We start from the raw sequence: 19,138 nt of genomic DNA, 5'->3' as shown, positions 1-19,138 counted from the left end.
CACCGTGAAATAATACAAAACAAGTAATGGTCAGTTAAATACTCCTAATCTATAAAGAAGTAAAATCCATCTCTCTGCTACATACCACACCAAATTCTTTATGTAATCCACTGGTAACAAGTGCAGAATTTCCAAAGATTCTGATAAACTAAGCAGCGTACTCACAGCTTGGCAGACTACAAACAAAATTCCTGGGGGAACAAGTAAACAGAAACAAACTGTATATTAATTCACATTGAGAAATGCTTTGAGATCCTTGGGTTAAAGAGGCCACACAAAATGCTAAACCATTCACAATGAGACTCTGCAGAACACAAAACACCATCACTGGAAACAAAAGAACAGATGCATAAGAATCACAAATGTACATGAAGGGATAGTAAACATTAAACGGCACAGAGCAAAGCACTCCCTTCATTTTATCAGGACATAAACCGGCTGAACAGTTCCACCATGCTGCTGGAGAGCTATTTTTGTAATAGCCTCATGTCAGATTTGGTTGCACCTTTGTGCATATCAATAGTGCCAGTGCTTAATCACCTTTTCATAGGCATTCCAGATGGGTCTATGCAGGCTCAGACTACAGTGTAATCTCAATTTAGAACACTCCAAAAAAGGTGGCCTCATAGCCATTTTTCTACTGGGAAAACCAGACAGAATTTAGATGCCGTCCTCAAGGGTTTTTCAAGCAGCAGCCTGAGCCTCCCTATGGGTCTGTGAGTTTCTTGCAAGAATAAACTTCTCCATCTGGCTAGTGTGAAAACAGAGCCCTTTCAGTTTCATAGGAATGGGGGTTACAACTTTCCATCCCATGGGGAGGGGGCAGAATAAGCTTCTCCTAAAAAGGCCACCATCTGCAATCACCTACTTTCCTGATCACCTAACAGCATTAGCTGGGAAACACACCAATTAGCTGCTGTGAACTCTAATTGTCATTGAAAATACTTGGTCAAAATGCAGACATTATTTCACTCCTAATATAAAGCTAAACAGATTTTCATTCCATTTCCCAGTGCAGAGAGCAGATGCCATGCTGTTTCCATAGACAACAGAAGAAAAAAGTCTCAAGCTGGTGATGGCAAAGTGATTAAGTATTCAAAATATCAAAATGTTCAAAGCAATTTCAAAACCGATTCCCAGGTATATTCCGTTTTCACTTCCTTCATCAGTGAATGCTCAATATTGTAATCTCAATCTTCTCTAATAATGTTTGTTGGAAATAATTTAATCTCTTAGAATTTCTCGGGTATATAATTCAATCCCAAACAGGTCCCATAAATTCAGATTTGTAGGGGTCTACTAATATTAACATCACTATGTGTATTTCCTCTGTAGCAGTGACCCCAGGGGAGATGAAGAGATTAATAAGAGATTATTTCCAACAAACAGCCCAGGGCCTGCCTCATTTCACTCTCTCCCAGTAGAAGGAAGAGCTGTTGTCAATGTTGAAAGGAGCCGGGATCTTACCGGCAAGGGTAGGAATCCCAGCCTCCTGTGTAAGCCTGCAGATGGAAAGGCATGCTGCTGGGTCAGAAGCTCCCACTGAGCCTAGTCAGGAGAGATCCAGTCCTCCCACTCCAGCCTCCAGCAACATGTCTGTGAAGGGATTCCTGTTCCCAGCTCTTGGCTCAGTTGAGGAACCTGCTTCAACCTTCCCAAGCCCACACAAGTTCTACAGTGTCCAAGTGCAAGGCTTCCGCTCTCTATTTCCCTGGGAGGGGACCATTTCACTGCTGCAGCCTACTCAGGAACCACAGAAGACAACCACCCCAGGACACCAACTACCCTCTGAGACCCAACTTTCTAGGCTCTGGAGGGACAATAAAGACATTTTTCTTACATTTGCATTCCACACACACTTCTAAAAAGGGGCTGTCCAGCATGTCAGTGTATGTCAGTGAAGAAGCAGGGGAGGGCTTGTGGGCAAAATTGTTTACATCAAAATGTAAGTCCAGAGTTTGAGAATTGCAGCTATAATTCCTTATTATCATTATTAATTAGATTTATAGGCCGCCTTCCTCCAAGGACTCAAGGCAGTTCACATAAAATAAACCCCATAAAAACCCCAGTCCCCTAACTAACTCTATCCCCAACATATCAAGATAGCAAAGACCCTTCCTACCTCCCACAGTCATCCAGCAAGGGGTTCACCCAGTGGTATAGTGAAGCCTGAGAGGATGCCAAAGATTTATTTTATGTATTTTATTATTAAACTGAACCTAATTATTAAACGTTTAATAAACGTTTCCTTATCGCAAAAAATACACTCTTCTACATGGTTACAAATAAGTAACTGGAGTCTGCTTTCCCCCAGCTACCTCGGATTCCGCAATTCTGGCACAATTAACATTAGGCACTTTTGTCCACCAAGAGAGTAATGATTGAAAACAAGCACTGACCTTTGTTGGGCTGTCCCTTGTCTACAGCAGCAAAGAGATACTCAGTGAAACTTGTGCCTGCCGGCAAGATTTTCTCCTTGACAATTGGTCTGTCAAACACACAAGTACAACTTAATCTGGTGCTACAGTTTTAAAAAATGTTGGGTGAAATCTGAGGGGAAAAATCAAGTTTACTGAAACCTTAACTAAATGATACGATAACATTTATTGTATGTAGCCAAAGGCCATTACAAAACACAATTAAAACAATATGGCACAAATATAAACAAATAAAACAATATTTCTCCAATATTGTGTACCTAAAAATGTAAACATGGACTACTAAGTTACAATAAAAGAGATAAAATGGTGTATCAAGGTGGAGGCTCCTGTAAAAATGCATTAGCTCGAATCTTCCTGGCAGCCAGAGCAAAAAGTGCCACCCTATAAGAGATATAGGGGTCGACATCTGATAACAGATAGGTGACTTTGTTAAAATCAGAAATAGGGTGAGAGTTTGGTAATAGCTTGGCAAGGAATTTGCCCCTGGGTTCGGAGTACAGGGGACAAGCCAAGACATAGTGGGGCAGGTCCTCCACAGATGGATTTCCACATATGCACAGGCGTTGGGCTGTGGGTATTCGGAGATATCGCCCAGAGAGCATGGCTGATGGCATCATTTCAAACCGCAAAGATGTTAGGGCCATTCTAAGATTACGTGTCGTTATATTTACTAAATATGATGCTCTGGAATGGTCTTTTTTAATTGTTTTATACCATGGGGCTGCTTGTGATAGCTGTATTGAAGAGTGGTCGATCAGAGAGTCAGCTTTGAACACCCAATCACGTAAATCAGAAATATTGGCTGATGTATGCAGTAAGTCATCTGGTATGGTATAGCGTGAAAGAATGGAGCTAAAAAAATCAGACCGAGTCCTGTCCTTGCTCAATAAGAGCTTAAAACTTTGATGGTTTAAAGAATCTAATTTGGTTAAGATGTCTTTCTTCCAAGATTTCAGAATAGCTAAGTGGGCACGGGCTTTGAGTGAGGGAAAACCAAGCTCTGCCCTCATCAGGGCTGCAGGGGACCCTTTTGGAAGAGCCAGGATACGTCTGAAGAAAAAGTTCTGAATGGGCTCCAAGCTATTGATTGTTTGTTCTTTCCAGCCCCAGATGTCAATGCCATATAGTAGGTGAGGAATGACCTTGGCTGCAAAGAGCTTTAGAGCTGGGTCAACTAGAAACCCTCCCCTGGTATAATAAAATCTCAGAATGGCTCCAATGATTTTTAGACCAGAGGCCTTTATAGTTGCAAGGTGGGCATTCCAGTTTAGGGTCTCACTGTAAGTGATCCCAAGATATTTAAATGTACTACACTGTTCTATAGGAATATTGTTTATACTCCAGATACATTTTTTAGGTCTTTTCCTAAAAACCATAACTTTTGTTTTTGTGTAGTTAATGGAAAGGGACTCTTCCTTACAATAAGTACCCAAGTTGTTAAGTAGCTTTTTCAGACCAACTCTTGTAAGGGAAACCAGAACCATGTCATCTGCATAAAGCAGGATAGAGACCTTTTGCTGACCGACAGAAGGGGGTACAAATTCTGGGCCCGATAGTCTTTGAACTATATCGTTGATATAAATATTGAAAAGCAGAGGGGCTAGTACACACCCTTGCTTTACCCCTTTCCTTACTCTAGGGCAGATGTCAACTCTCAAATCGCGGAGCACACATGTCTTTTAGAACGAGTCTCACAAGACCCTACAATTAATAAGCCTGGTCTAAAATTATTGGAGTTGCTATCCTTGTTTAATCTTTATGTCTTACATGGCTCTAAGTTTGATAAGTCTGGTGGTTCCTTCACATTTTTATCTTCCTGTCATGCTAGCACCATAGATTATATAGCAGTTTCACCTGCTTTACTAACAGAGGTGGTCTTTTTTGAAGTAGGTAACTCTCCTTTAAGTGATCACTGCCCTCTACAGCTCTTACTTAAATATAATAGCAACATTCTTTTACCTCCAATTCCTGAACTCGCTGAAGGTACATTTCCTGGCAATAGGAGGATGAAATGGTCAGAGCAGGTACAAAACAACATAGCTCAAGCTCTGACGAGTGATGACCTTAAATCCCTGCATTCAGCCCTTTTACAGCCTGGCCATGACGCCATAGGACACTATGACAAAATTATTAGCTTGATCAAACCTCTGCTTATCAACAATAAACCTCTAAAGCTGTTATCCTGCCCCAATAATGGCTGGTTTGACCAAGAATGCAAAACCTTCAGGAAAAAGCTAGTCAAATGTATGAGGCTGAGCCGTCGCAGTAGAGAGGATAACAGAATGTTAGAGCTCATCAGATTAAGATCCCAATATAAGAGTCTCCTCAAAAGTAAGAAAGCTGACTATGCTAAACATATGTGGAACAAACTAAATCTGGCAGTAAAGGAGAAAAATGAGTCTCAATTCTGGAACCTTAACTAAATGGGACTTTCCCCTCCTAGATATTGTCTTGAGTAACCAGTGAATAATCCAAGAACTGGGCCCAAGGAGCATTTGAAACACTGAGAGGATGATGGAATGCAACTATCAGATTATTCTGCATAGCAATTTACACTGTAATGCTAAACCCCAATCTGGTAGCGAAGGAACTGCTAAACTAAACTGGCTGTAATCCTAAACAGAGTGATAGTCTCCTAATTCCCTTTAAATCAGTGGACTAAGAAGAGTGTAGCCGTGTTTAGGATTGCACTGTCAGGAAATCTAAATGTCTCTGTTACCGTCTCCAATCACTACTTCCCTCTGCCCTTCAAATCACATGGAAAATTAGGACTCTTATTTTCCAATTTATATGACTACAGCTACAGGAGCCAGTAATGTGACAAAACCTGTCAACTAATTATAGTAAATATATGCTGAGGTCATGGTTCAAGCATTCCTATTTCTGAAGAAAAATAGTAATATTTGCTTTCCCTGTGGATTTATGAATCAGAGATCTTGCACACCGCTTATCTGTATTGTTAGGCCAACTGTAAAGTACAGCAGTTCATTCATTCACCTTATGTGTGGAAGTACGACAAGAGCTGCCCAAGCTCGTGAAAGGTCAGTCATGTTTATCGTTTCTGGTAACTGAAGGCAAGACAGAATGTAATCCAGCACGGTCCTCTGTTCTTTTTCTTCAGTTTTCTTACTTCTGAGCTGTCGTCTACTAGACCTAAAACAAAAATTAAACTATTGCAGCTTTGTCCTATGACCTTGCAAAGCAGTACTCTTTCAGTCATTTAAATGATGCTTTCAACTAACATTTGCTTTATATTTCTACCACCCCAATAGGTAATTCACTTTCTCAAATACAGTCTCAAAAGAACAATATGCCAGCTCCAGACATCTATAATTACTCTAGTACTTCAAAAAACAGATGCCCTCTTTGGTTTTCAGCGCCAAATTTGCACCACTCCCTGTGGACATACTGATATGCTCTGTAGCATCTTTAAACTCTTCCTTCTGTCCCTCAAGCTGATCATTCACAATACTCTCATAAAATCTGTGTGGACTGTAATTTTGACCTTAGTGAAGTCAAACCGGATTCATATCATTCATTTGAACGTGGCTGAAGTCTGATTCTTAAAGGATGAACCAGCATAGCAGTTTAGTATGCTAATGATACCACATTATTCAGGATGGTGAAAACCACGGCAGCTTTAACAATCATGTTCCTCTATTCACTTTGCTTACCGCCCATTTGAATGTGCAGCCGACACATATCATGGAATTTAAGTGTGCTTACCACTGAGCCATCAGCAAATCATGCCGCCCACCCCTCCCCATACCCACTAAACTGCTTTGACAGCTTTCCCAGCAACGTTGCACTAATAAGCTTCCCTGGGACTCTCAGAGACATACTCTTGATGTGATTCCGTAAAGATGAGAGGATATTTCTCAAATGCCATTGAACCCACAGTGGGAGGTCCTGCTTTCTCTAGGATGAGTTTAGCCAAAACTGCCAATGCCTCCTCCTGGACCAGAGGTTCATCTCCACAGATGCAATACTGAGTGTACTCGAGGAGGCTGGGAAGGAATAGCTGAGGAGAAATACAGAGTACAAAATAGAACAGGTGCCTTCACTTTTAAGGAAACAAGTAGCAGACATGGAATGTACCAGAACTAGGAAAGCAGGGTGTGCTTGGGCTAAGTTCTCACAATACCCGGGCCCTTTCTTTAGTATTAGCTCCTCAACAAATCAAATCAAATCAAATACTTTTATTGGCATAATCATAACAAAGGTAAAGGTATCCCCTGTGCAAGCACCGAGTCATGTCTGACCCTTGGGGTGACGCCCTCTAGCGTTTTCATGGCAGACTGAATACGGGGTGGTTTGCCAGTACCTTCCCCAGTCATTACCGTTTTCATAATCATAACAAAACATCTATATAAAAGACAAGGTGATTCAGATCCAAGATCATTTGGACAAAATCCCATGAAGGTATTTTGCAATGCCTTGAGTTACTTGAGGGTTATGATCCAATAAAAGAAAGTGCACTATTGTTGCAGGACTGTGAATCTTGTTCACCCCCACGAGTGGAAATATGTCCCGTTCTCTGAGATGGTTATGTTGTTTACAAAAGAGGAGAACATGTTCCACTGACTCGGGTTTAGCTCCTTAACTGAACTAAGGATAGAATGCCAGAATCCTGTGAGGAGCAAGGATTTCATATTTTGATGTATCTCACTTTCTGGGCACCAGATGGATGCACTTCAGCCAAGAAGCCACATTACTACTCACATTACTACTCACAATTCTCCCTCTACTCCATAAATCCAAGGGTTTCTGTGCCATACTCCACATTCTGCAAGGTAGGACAGTGTTATCAGCCCCATGTTGCAGATGGGAGGGCTGCAAGGATGACAGCCTAAAGCTATCCGTTGAAGAGGAGATCGGAACCAGGGAATTTCTGGATCACATCTCATCTTCTTAGCCACTATCCCACACCAATTAATTTCTTGTATTATGTACAAGTTGCTCTTCAGAAATCCATGTTACACAGCAGTATGTATAGGAAAATCCTTTGGAGCTCCAAATCTATATAGGTTTCAAGCTAGTGAAGTGTTCAGCTTTTGCTGTTGGTTTTGAATCAATCCTGACACAGAAAAGCGCAATTCAAAGCAATGCTGAATTAAACATATAGACATACAGTTCCTCTCTCTCCAGACATGTATGCATCTGAAAAGATTCCTACTGCAGGTTCCTTAAGAAGAGATTAGAACTTCACTTACCTTTTCAAATTGTTCCATCACAAACATGGATTTTGAAAAATCCCAAATAGAATGCCTGTCAAATCCATTTTTGAAGACCTATAGAAGGAGCAAACAAAAACTTTTAGAGAGACTGTGGGATTTCCCCCCTCGTCACCAGGAGCTTGTTGATGTGAGGTTTTAAGAGTGCCCTCTGGGGTTGGTGCCCAAGTGCTCCTGCACCTTTTTGTACTTGGGGGCCCTTGCAGCGTTCTCCCTGGAATCTCTCCTGCCCCGGCCCCTTTTCTCAGCAGCGTTTCCCTGCAGCCGCAGCAGCAATGGCCAAGGCAGCTGTGTCCCTTCTGGCCTCCTCTTGGCTCCAGCTTGTGCCTGCGACAGCAGTACCTTCTCGGGCCTTCTCCCAGCCCTGGCTCCTTGCCATTGCGCCGGTGGTCACCATGGCAGCAGCCGCAGCCGCAGCCACAGCCACCATTGATGCACTCGACCCTGGCTTAGGGGCGCGACATCCAGCTCATCCCCTGGGGAACTTCCTGCGGGGGAGGAGCTCCTGGGGGCATCCTGACAGTTGATCTGAGCTAATGTTTCCACAGGGAAAACATCACCTGCCTCCATCATCCTGTGGCAGCCCAAAATGCCTCCTGAAATCTTGTTGGGGGCGGGTGGAGCTCCCCCTGATACATTATTTCAAGAGGAAACTTCAGGCCGTGTGGGGTGGGCAAACAATGCAAGAAGAAACCATTTCACCCAAGGAAACATTGTCATGGATCCAAACCCAGGAAAATCCAATTCTGGCCTGTAATCCAAGAGAACTTCAGACTTTGATTGCTGCTAATGCTAGAAATATACAAATCAGGGAATCGAGTCATACATAAAATGACATCAGATATAATATGAACTTTAGGCTTTAGAAAGAACAGTAAGCCTTTTGTGAAGGGATTAAGATCTGATTGATAAAGTACAGTTTACCACGTAGGCTTACATCCGCAATGAGACAGCTCAGGTATAGGAAGTAACATATGAACGGGCTCACATGGGCCCATCTAACCCAATGCAGTCGACTCCAACTAGCCCCAACTCTCCACGGCTTAAGGAAGAAACTCTGCCCTGGTGGTAAAAGAGAGGAATTTATCCCTGACTCTTCAGCACACAAAAGGCTCAACTATGTCTGCTCCTCTTACACATCTAAGTGGCTGCAAGATCTTGACAGGACTCAAGAGAAAAACTTGCAACATCTATCTTGGATAAAGTCAGAAGGCTCGACTCTCAGGTTGGGCCAAAGCGGCCCGCTCACTCCTGCGCAGCCAGCACCGTGGGGGGGGGGGTGCAGGCATCAGCACATCGGCGGGCACACTGACACCCATGCCGCCTCCCCCCCCCTGTGGCGCGGTGCTGGCTGTGCCAGAAGAGACCGGCCACTTCGGGCACCAAAGCGCCGAACCCTAAGATTCAGGAGAGAAGCTAGACAAATTGTCAGAATATAAATGAACAGATCTCTATCATACTTTTAGATGCACAACTTTTTCTTATCGACATTTATTTGCATACGAGTAATCTACGCTGAATATTTAAAAATCGAAACAGGATTGTTCGTGCTGCTGTGGAACACACAGAAGAATGCTGTAAGCTCTTTGCATGTTAATTCTGCTGGAAAATACACAGAATATTATATAATATCTACATAGAAGACCACTACTTTGAAGTCACCTCAATGGAACACAACAAGAGTGCAATTTTATGTATCTTATTCTTTAGCTTACCCCGGGAGTTTTTTTCCCTCTGATACTATAATTACCATGCATCCCATTTGTGTCTGCATAGTGCTTTAACACCAATTAGACTTTGTTACCTTCTCCACCGTTTCTTTGGTTAAAGAATCAGATAGTGAGGCATTCTCAGCAAGCAGCAAGACAGAAATGACTTTGAGCAGAGTATCACGGCAGGGAACTGAGAGGTCAGAGGTGCCTGCCAATTGGATGAATGTCTGTGGAATTAAAGGAGGAAGTACTATTAAAAAGCAGACTCTGAAATTCTGATGGAAAAAAATTCTATGCAGCAGTGTACTTTTAGGTTCTCCTTTTCTTCAGTTCCCTTACAATGAAATGCATACTATAAAATTCTCCCAAATTCTAGAACATTCTTAAATATTTGAAGGTCTGTAGCTATCTGTAAAAAAACAGACATTTCCTTAAGGGAGCTTCAGCCTGTCGTCTGAAATTCTGCGTTTTTAAAACTGTGAGACGATGGTAAAAAACAAATATGAATATATTAGAAAAATTACATAGATTTCTTTGAATACTATTTTCTTACACACAACTGGTTTCTAATATAACTTTGTATAAGATAGGGTGGAGCACATGGCATGTTTTCAAATTTGGAAGTTCCTGTGACTCTCTGAAACCATGAGGGCTTCCATGAGGGCTTGTGAGAACATAGCCAACTATGTTAGCATACATAATATTTAATTACATTTCGAAACATGCACATTCCTAAATCTTTCTGTTCATTCCACCTTTGTACTTATTCCACACCCTTTCTTGAATATGATGCGATGGAGCAGAGCAATTTAACAGAAGCAACAGTGTTATTGTAGAAAGATGATTCTATCTAAGATCTAAAGTATCCATCCCATGACATGGAAAATAACTTTCATTCTTTGTTCAAACTGCTCTGATTATGTTCCACTCTAGCATAAGAAACAGGTTGGCCCACCTTACAAACGTCTTCAGGATGAGGTATTTTGGATCCATGTGCAAACTCTACTAAGATCAAATAAACTTGTAATATCCTTTCAGTCTGTGCGGAAGCTTCACAGCAGTTGTCCTTCATGATTTTTTCTTGCAGTTGGACTACCGATTCCTGATTTACACAGAAAGAAATAACAGTGCACCAACTATCAGACACCTCCATAGATTTAAAAAAATACAAAAGCTATTGCTAAGAAGCCTGAAATGCAATGCTGTTCTTTTAATGTCCCCCATCACCACCCCTGCATCTTGGACCAAAAACGATTGTTTATGATTATGAACAGCTTTGACGAGATTAAAAAAAAGAATCACATACCAAAACGATAAATGAGTTTTGTTTGCGGCTATGTAGCAGTATTTTTTCCTACATATTTATCATTAGGTGAAATAAATCTCAATCTTGCCCAGAAATACACATCAGACCAGAATAGATTGTACCAGTCACCAGCTCTGAAAGGACAGCCCAGGATGCATGCTCTCTCAGCATCTGAGCATAATTCTTTGTACTGGGAAAGGAGAGAACCCTTGGTATTCCTGTCGATCACAACTTACTTGCAAGCATCTGAATAAAATATCAAAATGCTCCTTGGAAACAAAACCAGTAGCTGACTTCACCATGCATTTGAAGGCTTCTCCCACAGACATCCAAGGGAGGATAATTTCTGTTTCTGTAACTGGCCCCATCTTTTTCAGAATTAATGCAATAGCCTGTGGAAGAAATTACATATGACTTTACATTTATTCAAATCTAAATAGCACATTGGCTTTTCAAAAGTATAAGAAAAATTAGGTTAAAATTCACAAAAACAAGTGACCCAGCATTTTTTTTTTAATGAAAGAGAATATGTAGGTTTTAACAAATAACATAAGCCTTTAAAACAAGCTACAGCTACAGAAAACATGCTTTGGATCTATGTGAAGTCTGAACACAGGCTTCCCAACATGCTACAGTTTGTGAGCGGAGGTTAAAATGAGATCCTAAGCAGCATGTTGTAGCAACAGTAGTTTGTTGTAGTAGCTGAATACTGAAATCCCTGTCTGTTCAACTGTCCTACTCCTCATCCTCCTACAAAGGTGAAGCACAGAAAAGCAGAAAATACTACTGCTCAAACCTGCATTCAGCTATGGATGGTGCTTTGTCAGAACCTGATCCCATGTAGCAAACTGAAAGTCACCTCATGTATTACATAAGGCCTTGAGCACACAAAGCTCTTTATAATCCAGCAACTAGGACATGCAATGCAGTTTCCTTTATCATTTTCCATTTACATCTTATGCTCAGAATGCTTACCTTTTCTGCGCAGGAATGGAACATGTTTCTAACACCTTTGCACATTGCAAAAAGTAACTGCCCCACTCCTTCCACTTTTTCTGGGTGCTCTCCAAGGTCAAGGAACATTAAATTCAAAAGAGCATTTTGATCAGAAACCTACAAAAAAAAATCCAAAAGAATGACACTTTCTTAAAAGACAAGTAAAAACCAGTTTTGCACATGACATTCAAAACTTGTTGTGATTACAATGTGCATAAATGACCCAGGGAAGGAAGGCCAGTATTTTAAGCAACATAACTCACTAGTTACGTATTTATCCTGTCCTCCTCCCCTGAACTCAGAGGCTGGTTAACTTTTCCATTAACAATAATCCAGATATTAGGATGAGAGACAAGCCTGGCTCATATTTTCACACCTGGAATACGACCACTAAAGAAAAACTGAATGGATGACCAGCATGTGGTTTGGACCAAGCAAAAACAATGCTACAGAAACCACATGGCTTCTGTCGGCGTGAACCACATGAGCAGCCCTTTACCCATACAGCTAGGTTCTCCTACAGTTTACTTCTCCAGTGATGCCAAATCAAAATTTGAAGCAATCCACAGGAGCTTACCTGCCAATGCTAAGTGACAGTGTGTACTAGATTGGGGGGGGGGGGGAGGGAAGAGGAACAGGAAAGACAAAGCCAATAAGTCCAAAAGAACTTACTTACAAAATGATTCTTGGATTACCTGGCACAATTTGAATGTTTGCATTCTCCTCTAAGATAAATTATATAACATTTAAACAGTAAGTAAGTGCCAGAAAGTTACTCTCCAAGTCTGGTTTTTCCTGATTCTGCATGGTACATGTTCTGTTTATAGCAGTAAGTCAACAGCTGTAGCATTTAAGGCAAGGATTTGTCTACTCACTCAGTAAATTTACTCACTAAGGACCTTATTGCTATAGTATTCTGCAGAATCCTACATAGTGACTTCTGATATCCAGCTTGCCAAATTGTTACTGAAAACTGGATGTCAGACCTGCATCACTGGTTCTTTTGACAGTCTTAGCTACAATGTATTGATGAATATGTACATATTAATGCCGATAACAGGAGCTCCAAGAAGCCTGTAAACCAGCAAAAATACAGGTTCTTCTGATTTCCTTCCTGCTCCTTTGAAAACTGTTCATGAAAAAAAAATTAATTATGTTATGAATGCAGTGTTTGACTCCAAACAAGTGCAGTGTGGCATGGGATACTACTGTACACAACAGGTAATGTATAACCATCTTCTGTGAGTCCAGGTTTTCAGGATTGGTTGCCATTAAAACAAATCAAAATGGCAGAATGTCAAAGCTGGCATGAGCATCACCATGGCAAAGGCCACACCCCAATTTCAGCTTCTTATTCAAGCTGAGCAACAGCAGCCTTCTTATTGACAGTCACTTTGGAGCAGGACAAAAGTTTATTTTTTATTTTATTTGCACCATTTATCCGTGACCCCCACACCCAAATTAAAAACCACTGGTCTAGAAAGCTTTCTTCACTTCACTAAATGTTTTACAACAAAACAAAGAGTGTCCAGTAATCAGATGTTACATAATTACTATATATCTGAAAAGCAAATGCAATCACTGGCATACTTTCCTGGGAATGTTCCACAGAGCATAGCAAGTCTTCTCAACAGCTATAAACAGGCTTGCATTAGGAATCCTCCCTCTTTCTACCTGTCCACCTGTGCCTATACCACCTACCTTCCTCATCAGGAAAGTGAAGCTTTCTGCTGCAAAGTTCCTGATATGCTGTTTGTGGTGGGCCAACAGGGTGCTGTACAATCTGTAAAGTACAATGGGAAAGCCTATATCTTTAAGGGTAGTAATGTAAGAATAAAAGTCACACAAAGACAATTCCATGATACGTCTTGGAATCCATCACTTAATAAAAAGCAACTCTCTTAAACACATATTTATTATTCTGATCTAGCTCCAGTCATGCAAGTTAGGATATGCAGATGAGAAACTAGTTTTGTACCCTGGCTCAGTTTAAAATCCCCCAACTGATCAAAGCAACTTGCGCTTCCAGTTATATCAGCGGAGTTCCTCTTTACAGATCACAGTGTACCTACTATCTGTCCAATGTCACTCCTGTGAGTCTGCCCGATTTTGGTGGCAGTCAGCACCTATCTGGTGTCGGCCGACTGCAATATTTGCCACTACCTACTGTCAGAGTCCGGTAACTGCCAACCAACTTCAGCAGTCTACGAACAAACCATGTTGTCTGCCTGTGGTGCTAGTGATCCTGCCCCAGGAGAGGGCATGAGACTAGTTGACATTGTAGCCTCTTCCAGCTTGGAAACTCCATTTCATGTTAATTCATATAACACATGTAGTGGAAGGGACATAATGGATTATTAAGTACTTAAAATCAAGTGCAGCAACCCTGTCTGGTGGCTGACCAACCTTTTTTAGAAAGTCTCCCAGAAAAAAAGAAGGCAATTTATTCCCTTCTGTTGGTCTATTGATAATTAGGAAATTGCTAAAACATCCATAAAATCAAGGTAACAAGCTATTGCATTGATTGAAAAAAAACCCCATCTTAACACGCATAGCGCGGCTGGCGGGGACTCCCGTGCCTAGCGACAACGGAGCTCCGAAAGACCTGCCCGCAATCGAAGATGGCCGCCGAGGACCCGAGGACGCCCCGCCGCCGCCGCCCGCCCTCGACGACGCCTCCTCTATAAGGAGCGCTACCTTCCCGCGCGCTGCCCTGTCCCTCTCTCTGCCCCCACATGCTAGCGCCCATTGTATTTGGTTTACAATGGGCTCTTTTCCTAGTTTCTAAATAAATGTTAGAAAATAGTCTAAATAAATACTTTCTAAGTAAATACATGTTTATGAATAAAATAAACACTTTAAAAAACACTTTTTAATCCAACCTCCAGTAGAAACATGCAAACCGTGTGCACTTAACAAGCCTTTTGCTTCGCCCCACAGATGTTATTTTAGCTAGATCAACAAAGCTTACCCATAAATGTTGGGCATGTCCTTGACCATTAGCCTCCATAAGTATTTGTAAAGATAAGAAAGAGAGGTAAAGGCCCATTCCAGCAGCTCAGTGTCCTGAGTGTCCAATAATTTTGTGATGCACAAAAAAAAGTCTTGAAAGTGAGGATAGAAATCTGTCTGTAGGTCACGTGCCAACTGAACCACCAACCTATAGAAGGAAAATGTCAAGAACAGAACATCATAATTAAATAACACATACTCAGCAATGCTCACAAACATCTCTGGAAACATGTCTTTCAGTTCCACTATCTGCTCATTTTAAATCTGTATAATGCTGTCCATTATTCAATCTCTTAGGTTTATCACACACAATCTCCTGCCATGACAGTTTTGTGAGGCATATGCAGCTACTGTTATTTCAGTTTGGAAAAGCGGGGCCAATGCTTACATGTCAGGGTGATCTTGATTACTGAAAATATCTTATAATAATATATTAAAGCAACATGTATGACTGAAAATATGGATTTAAAAGATTAATAAGCAGCACTCTAGAATATAAAAACATAAAAGCTTCCAATAGCGCAAATTTTTGTTCCTCTAGACAGGAAGGAACGCACATGAGATACACCAGTGGTCCCCAACCTTTCTGAGGTTGGGGACCGGCAGGGCATCGGGGCGCGGCCCATGGGCCACGCCCACGCATCAGGCCGCGCCACGCATTTTTACTGTGGGGGGGGGCGGGGAGAGGGAGCTGCGGCCCGGCGCCATGGCCTTCGCGGCCCGGCACCGGGCCGCGGCCCGCAGGTTGGGGACCACTGAGATACACTCTCAGCACAGAATTATATAATAGCGAAGAGTGGTGAGCCTAGGCATATGCCATAGGAGGTGGTCTCCAAAAAGTCAAAAATTTACATATATTGGCTGGAGCCATAATTTACAGATCCCATTCAACCACTCAGCTACACTTTATAATGAGTTTAGACATTTTATATAGAGCATATAATATATATTGTTACAGTTCTGACCACTGAGGAAGACCTAGTAGGGTCGAAACGCATTTGGTCTTATGTGCAGTTAGTTCTGTATAGTTTTTATTCTGTTTTTCATTGTGCACTACAATAAATAATTACCAGTTTTACATTATTTTATCACGCAAACCAGTGGTCCCCAACCCGCGGGCCGCAGTCCGGTGCCGGGCCGTGAAGGCCTTGGCGCTGTGCCGCTGCTCCTTCTTCCCTCCCCCCCCGAAGCGAGAAGCTCGCCAGGCCGTGAGCAAATCGGCTGCCAAAGCGGCCAATTAGCTCACAGCCCGGCAAGCTTCTTGTTTCAGGAGGGGAGGGAAGAGAAGCTTGCCGAGCTGCCAGCTAATCGGCCGCTTTAGCAGCCGATTTGCTGGTGGCCCGGAGGGGCCGGGAGGGGGAGCCGCGGCCGCTGGCATGGCGGCAACGCAAACGCGCATGCGCGGCTGTCCGCGCATGCGCGTTTGCACTGGGGCTGCCGCGCGTGCGCGGGCCCCCGGTCCACCCTCTCCCCCCACTCTGGAGCAGCGGTCTGCAGCGGCTGAAAGCTTGTGGACCGCTGACGCAAACAATTCAGACAATGTATTTTAAAGCTTACACTTACTCCAAAAGGGGCTGAAGAGCAAGACTGTTTTTTACTTGCATGTGAGTTTTCAAGCTCTGCACAATAACCTTCTGATAATAAACTAGCTGATTGAAAGACTGGCATTTGTTGACTACTTCCCTGTAGAATGTCACTGTGAAAAACAATAGAAAATATCATCATCATCAGTCCTAATAAAACAGTTGTGGAATTCCCAAAACTATCAGTTCTCTGGCTTCATTCAAACACCAACTTACTGTGGTTGTTTTATACTTCTATCTGAGTTAGGACACAGTAAGTGGAGGGGGCAGCATAATTCTCCTCCTGCTTGGCCTAAAATCCCGAGGCTTTCAAAGGGAGAAGCCTAAAGTCCATGGCAACTAAATACATACATATGTGGTGTCTAATCCAGGTCCATTCACACAAGACCCACATGCATAATGTGGATTTCCCCTCACAATCATGCAGGAGTGGTGGAGGAAACTTACAGTCTCTAGCATAATAGGCATTTGCAACAAAATGAACTCAAAAGTGTTCTTATTTCAACCTGCTTACTAAGCTAAAATTCAAGGCATCTGTTTTAACTTTTTAAAGCCTTTCATGGCTCATAAATATGAAGGGCTGCCTTGCTCCATAGTTGTCTACACACCTGTCAAGATGTGGCCATCCAGCAGTGTTTCTGCTACCCTCCATTCCCCATTAATAAGGTCATAAATTGCTAGTTCTAGAGCCTTTTCCACTGTGGTGTATTTGGGGCAATATCATTTCTCGCAGAGAGGTGGAACAGATAAACTGTTTCTCAAGTGGAGATATAAACATGGGGTGGGGGGATGACAACAGGTACAATGGAAAAATATATGACACAGTTCTGTAAATGAAATATATATTATTCTTTTCTATATTTAAAAAAAATAAAATTCAGAATAAACAAATAACTGTTCCTCAAAACACCAAATATTTTTTCTACTAGCTTCAATAGAAGAACAATCAGCTGATATGGTCTGAAAGAAGAAAAAATCCCAGACTGCAATGTGCATTTCTAATACGAGCTTAAGCACTCCACAAAGTATCACATTTTTACAATTCACAAGAATAAATATCCATGCCAAACACTTTGGGGGGAAATATACATACCAAAATGCCGAGTGAGGTTAAGCTCTCTCCATTTCTCAAGACCTTCATGAAAATATGTTTCAACTTCCTAATAACATGTATAATGAAAATTAGTCAACATATATTCACATAAAGCATCTCCAGCTTAATCCTCCAAAGAATAAAGCTTACATTGTTGTTGCTATGGGGGTGGGAGGATAGGTTTTTGCCACCGGGGAATATAATGTTAATGGGATAGTATAGTTGTGTGTTTTATATGGGTTTTTTTTACTGTGTAACCTACCATGAGATGGCTTGCCGATAACAGCAGGAAATATAATAATAACAACAACAAAACAACAATAAAATAAGAAGCCTCTGAAGCATTTTTCACCCCCTCCCCCCCCAAAAAACATAAAATGTTCTAAACCAGCAACATTATCTCCCAACACATCCCATAACAATGCTTCCTCCATCAGGAATATCTTCTGACACTTTAATTTCAAATAGATTCATTATCTTTACCTCAGCATAGCTTCCTGTTCGGTCAATGCGATGGATGATATCAATATTTACTTTGTTTAATCGTTCAGAGAAGGTGAGAAACTGCAAGCGGAAAAAAAAATACCACAGTTAAAAGTAGTCAAATTCTACATAGTTTTAGTCATAGAATCATAGAGTTGGAAGGGGCTTACAGGTTCATCTAGTCCAACCCAGTGAAGAATGTAGGAAATTCACAACTACCTGCCCATCCACAGTGATTCTAATTCGATTCCCAGATGATGCTCCCCCCCCAAAAAAAAACCCCCAAATCCCTGGCCACTCTTGCCTAGAAGAAATTTGCTTCCTGATCCCAAAGTGGCATTTCCTTAGGCATGCAAGAAAGGGCTCCCTTTTTCAGGCCCTGTGAAACTGTGGGAGTTCAGGCAGGGCCCTGCTTGTTCCACCAGGTGGGGGCCAGGGCAGAAAAAGCTCTGGCCCTCGTTGAGGACCGACATGCTTTTGGGGGGCCAGGGATCACCAACAGCCCCAACAGCCAGTTGGCGGTGGCAGAGCATAATGCTCTTTTGGGGGTATAGGCAGAAACACAGTCTCTTAGGTACACTGAGCCCAGACTGCATATATATATTAATCAGAAAATACTCTTGATCCAGTTCAACAATAATTTCTGGGTGCAGGAACTTCTCTGAGCACATTAAGCTGCTCTGCTCTGAACAACTTCATCATTAAATTCACAACTCCTGGAAGTACCCCTGGGATCAGCTGTAAAATAAATCCTACCCACCTGAATATCAGAGACTATATGGATCTCTGAATCAAAACTAATTTTGGGGTGAGGGTGGCCCACAGTTTTTGATCGGCCTTGGTCACTAGGTACAGAGGAATCCTGGCACTAGAGACACCTACAACTTCTTTGCAAAAAAAGCCAAAAGGTGCATTTTACTTCTCGGATTCGGTAACAATATGAAATAATATTTGGAGACGCAGACCAAATCGATACTTTGGATAAAATCTACAGTGGCTTACAAGAAGATCCAAGTACCCCCACCTCCACGCACATCTGGACATAATGCAACTTTCTTACCCTGTACGTGTTCTCGGACTTATGAGAAGACGATTTAGTCTTCATGTTTCTGAAGACTCCGGGAAACAGCCACCTCTGTGTGCGGGAGAGCGAGAGAAAGAGATATTGTATAGTCCGCAGACGGCTGCCGAAGACCGACCAGTTTACCAGAACGGCAAACTAACACATGCAACCTCATCCACTGGGGGCAGCCATATTGGCGGAAGGATTCTGGGACG

The 19,138-nt window shown here is 42.1% G+C and overlaps 1 protein-coding gene across 2 annotated transcripts in view; it reads right to left on the bottom strand.

Moving 5' to 3' along the window:
• UTP20 (UTP20 small subunit processome component) overlaps window positions 1-19,121 on the bottom strand; it is a 67,274-nt gene extending 48,153 nt beyond the window's left edge. For both annotated transcript variants that reach the window (XM_077339171.1, XM_077339172.1), the window contains exons 1-15: window positions 18,921-19,121; window positions 17,861-17,941; window positions 17,378-17,444; window positions 16,265-16,397; window positions 14,661-14,849; window positions 13,391-13,472; window positions 11,669-11,806; window positions 10,930-11,085; window positions 10,343-10,489; window positions 9,480-9,614; window positions 7,655-7,732; window positions 6,284-6,462; window positions 5,439-5,594; window positions 2,400-2,488; window positions 86-191 (exon numbers count right to left, since the gene is read on the bottom strand). In XM_077339171.1, the coding sequence (XP_077195286.1) occupies window positions 86-191; window positions 2,400-2,488; window positions 5,439-5,594; window positions 6,284-6,462; window positions 7,655-7,732; window positions 9,480-9,614; window positions 10,343-10,489; window positions 10,930-11,085; window positions 11,669-11,806; window positions 13,391-13,472; window positions 14,661-14,849; window positions 16,265-16,397; window positions 17,378-17,444; window positions 17,861-17,941; window positions 18,921-18,965 (1,781 nt within the window). In that variant the 5' untranslated portion in view covers window positions 18,966-19,121. The remainder of the gene's footprint in view (window positions 1-85; window positions 192-2,399; window positions 2,489-5,438; window positions 5,595-6,283; window positions 6,463-7,654; window positions 7,733-9,479; window positions 9,615-10,342; window positions 10,490-10,929; window positions 11,086-11,668; window positions 11,807-13,390; window positions 13,473-14,660; window positions 14,850-16,264; window positions 16,398-17,377; window positions 17,445-17,860; window positions 17,942-18,920) is intronic.
• Window positions 19,122-19,138: the final 17 nt, after the last annotated feature.

The sequence above is a fragment of the Paroedura picta genome, chromosome 5, assembly GCF_049243985.1.
Source record: "Paroedura picta isolate Pp20150507F chromosome 5, Ppicta_v3.0, whole genome shotgun sequence".
Lineage (NCBI taxonomy): Eukaryota > Metazoa > Chordata > Lepidosauria > Squamata > Gekkonidae > Paroedura > Paroedura picta.
The sequence above is the reverse complement of the archived record's forward strand: the minus strand, read 5'-3'. Positions and strand labels throughout refer to the sequence as shown.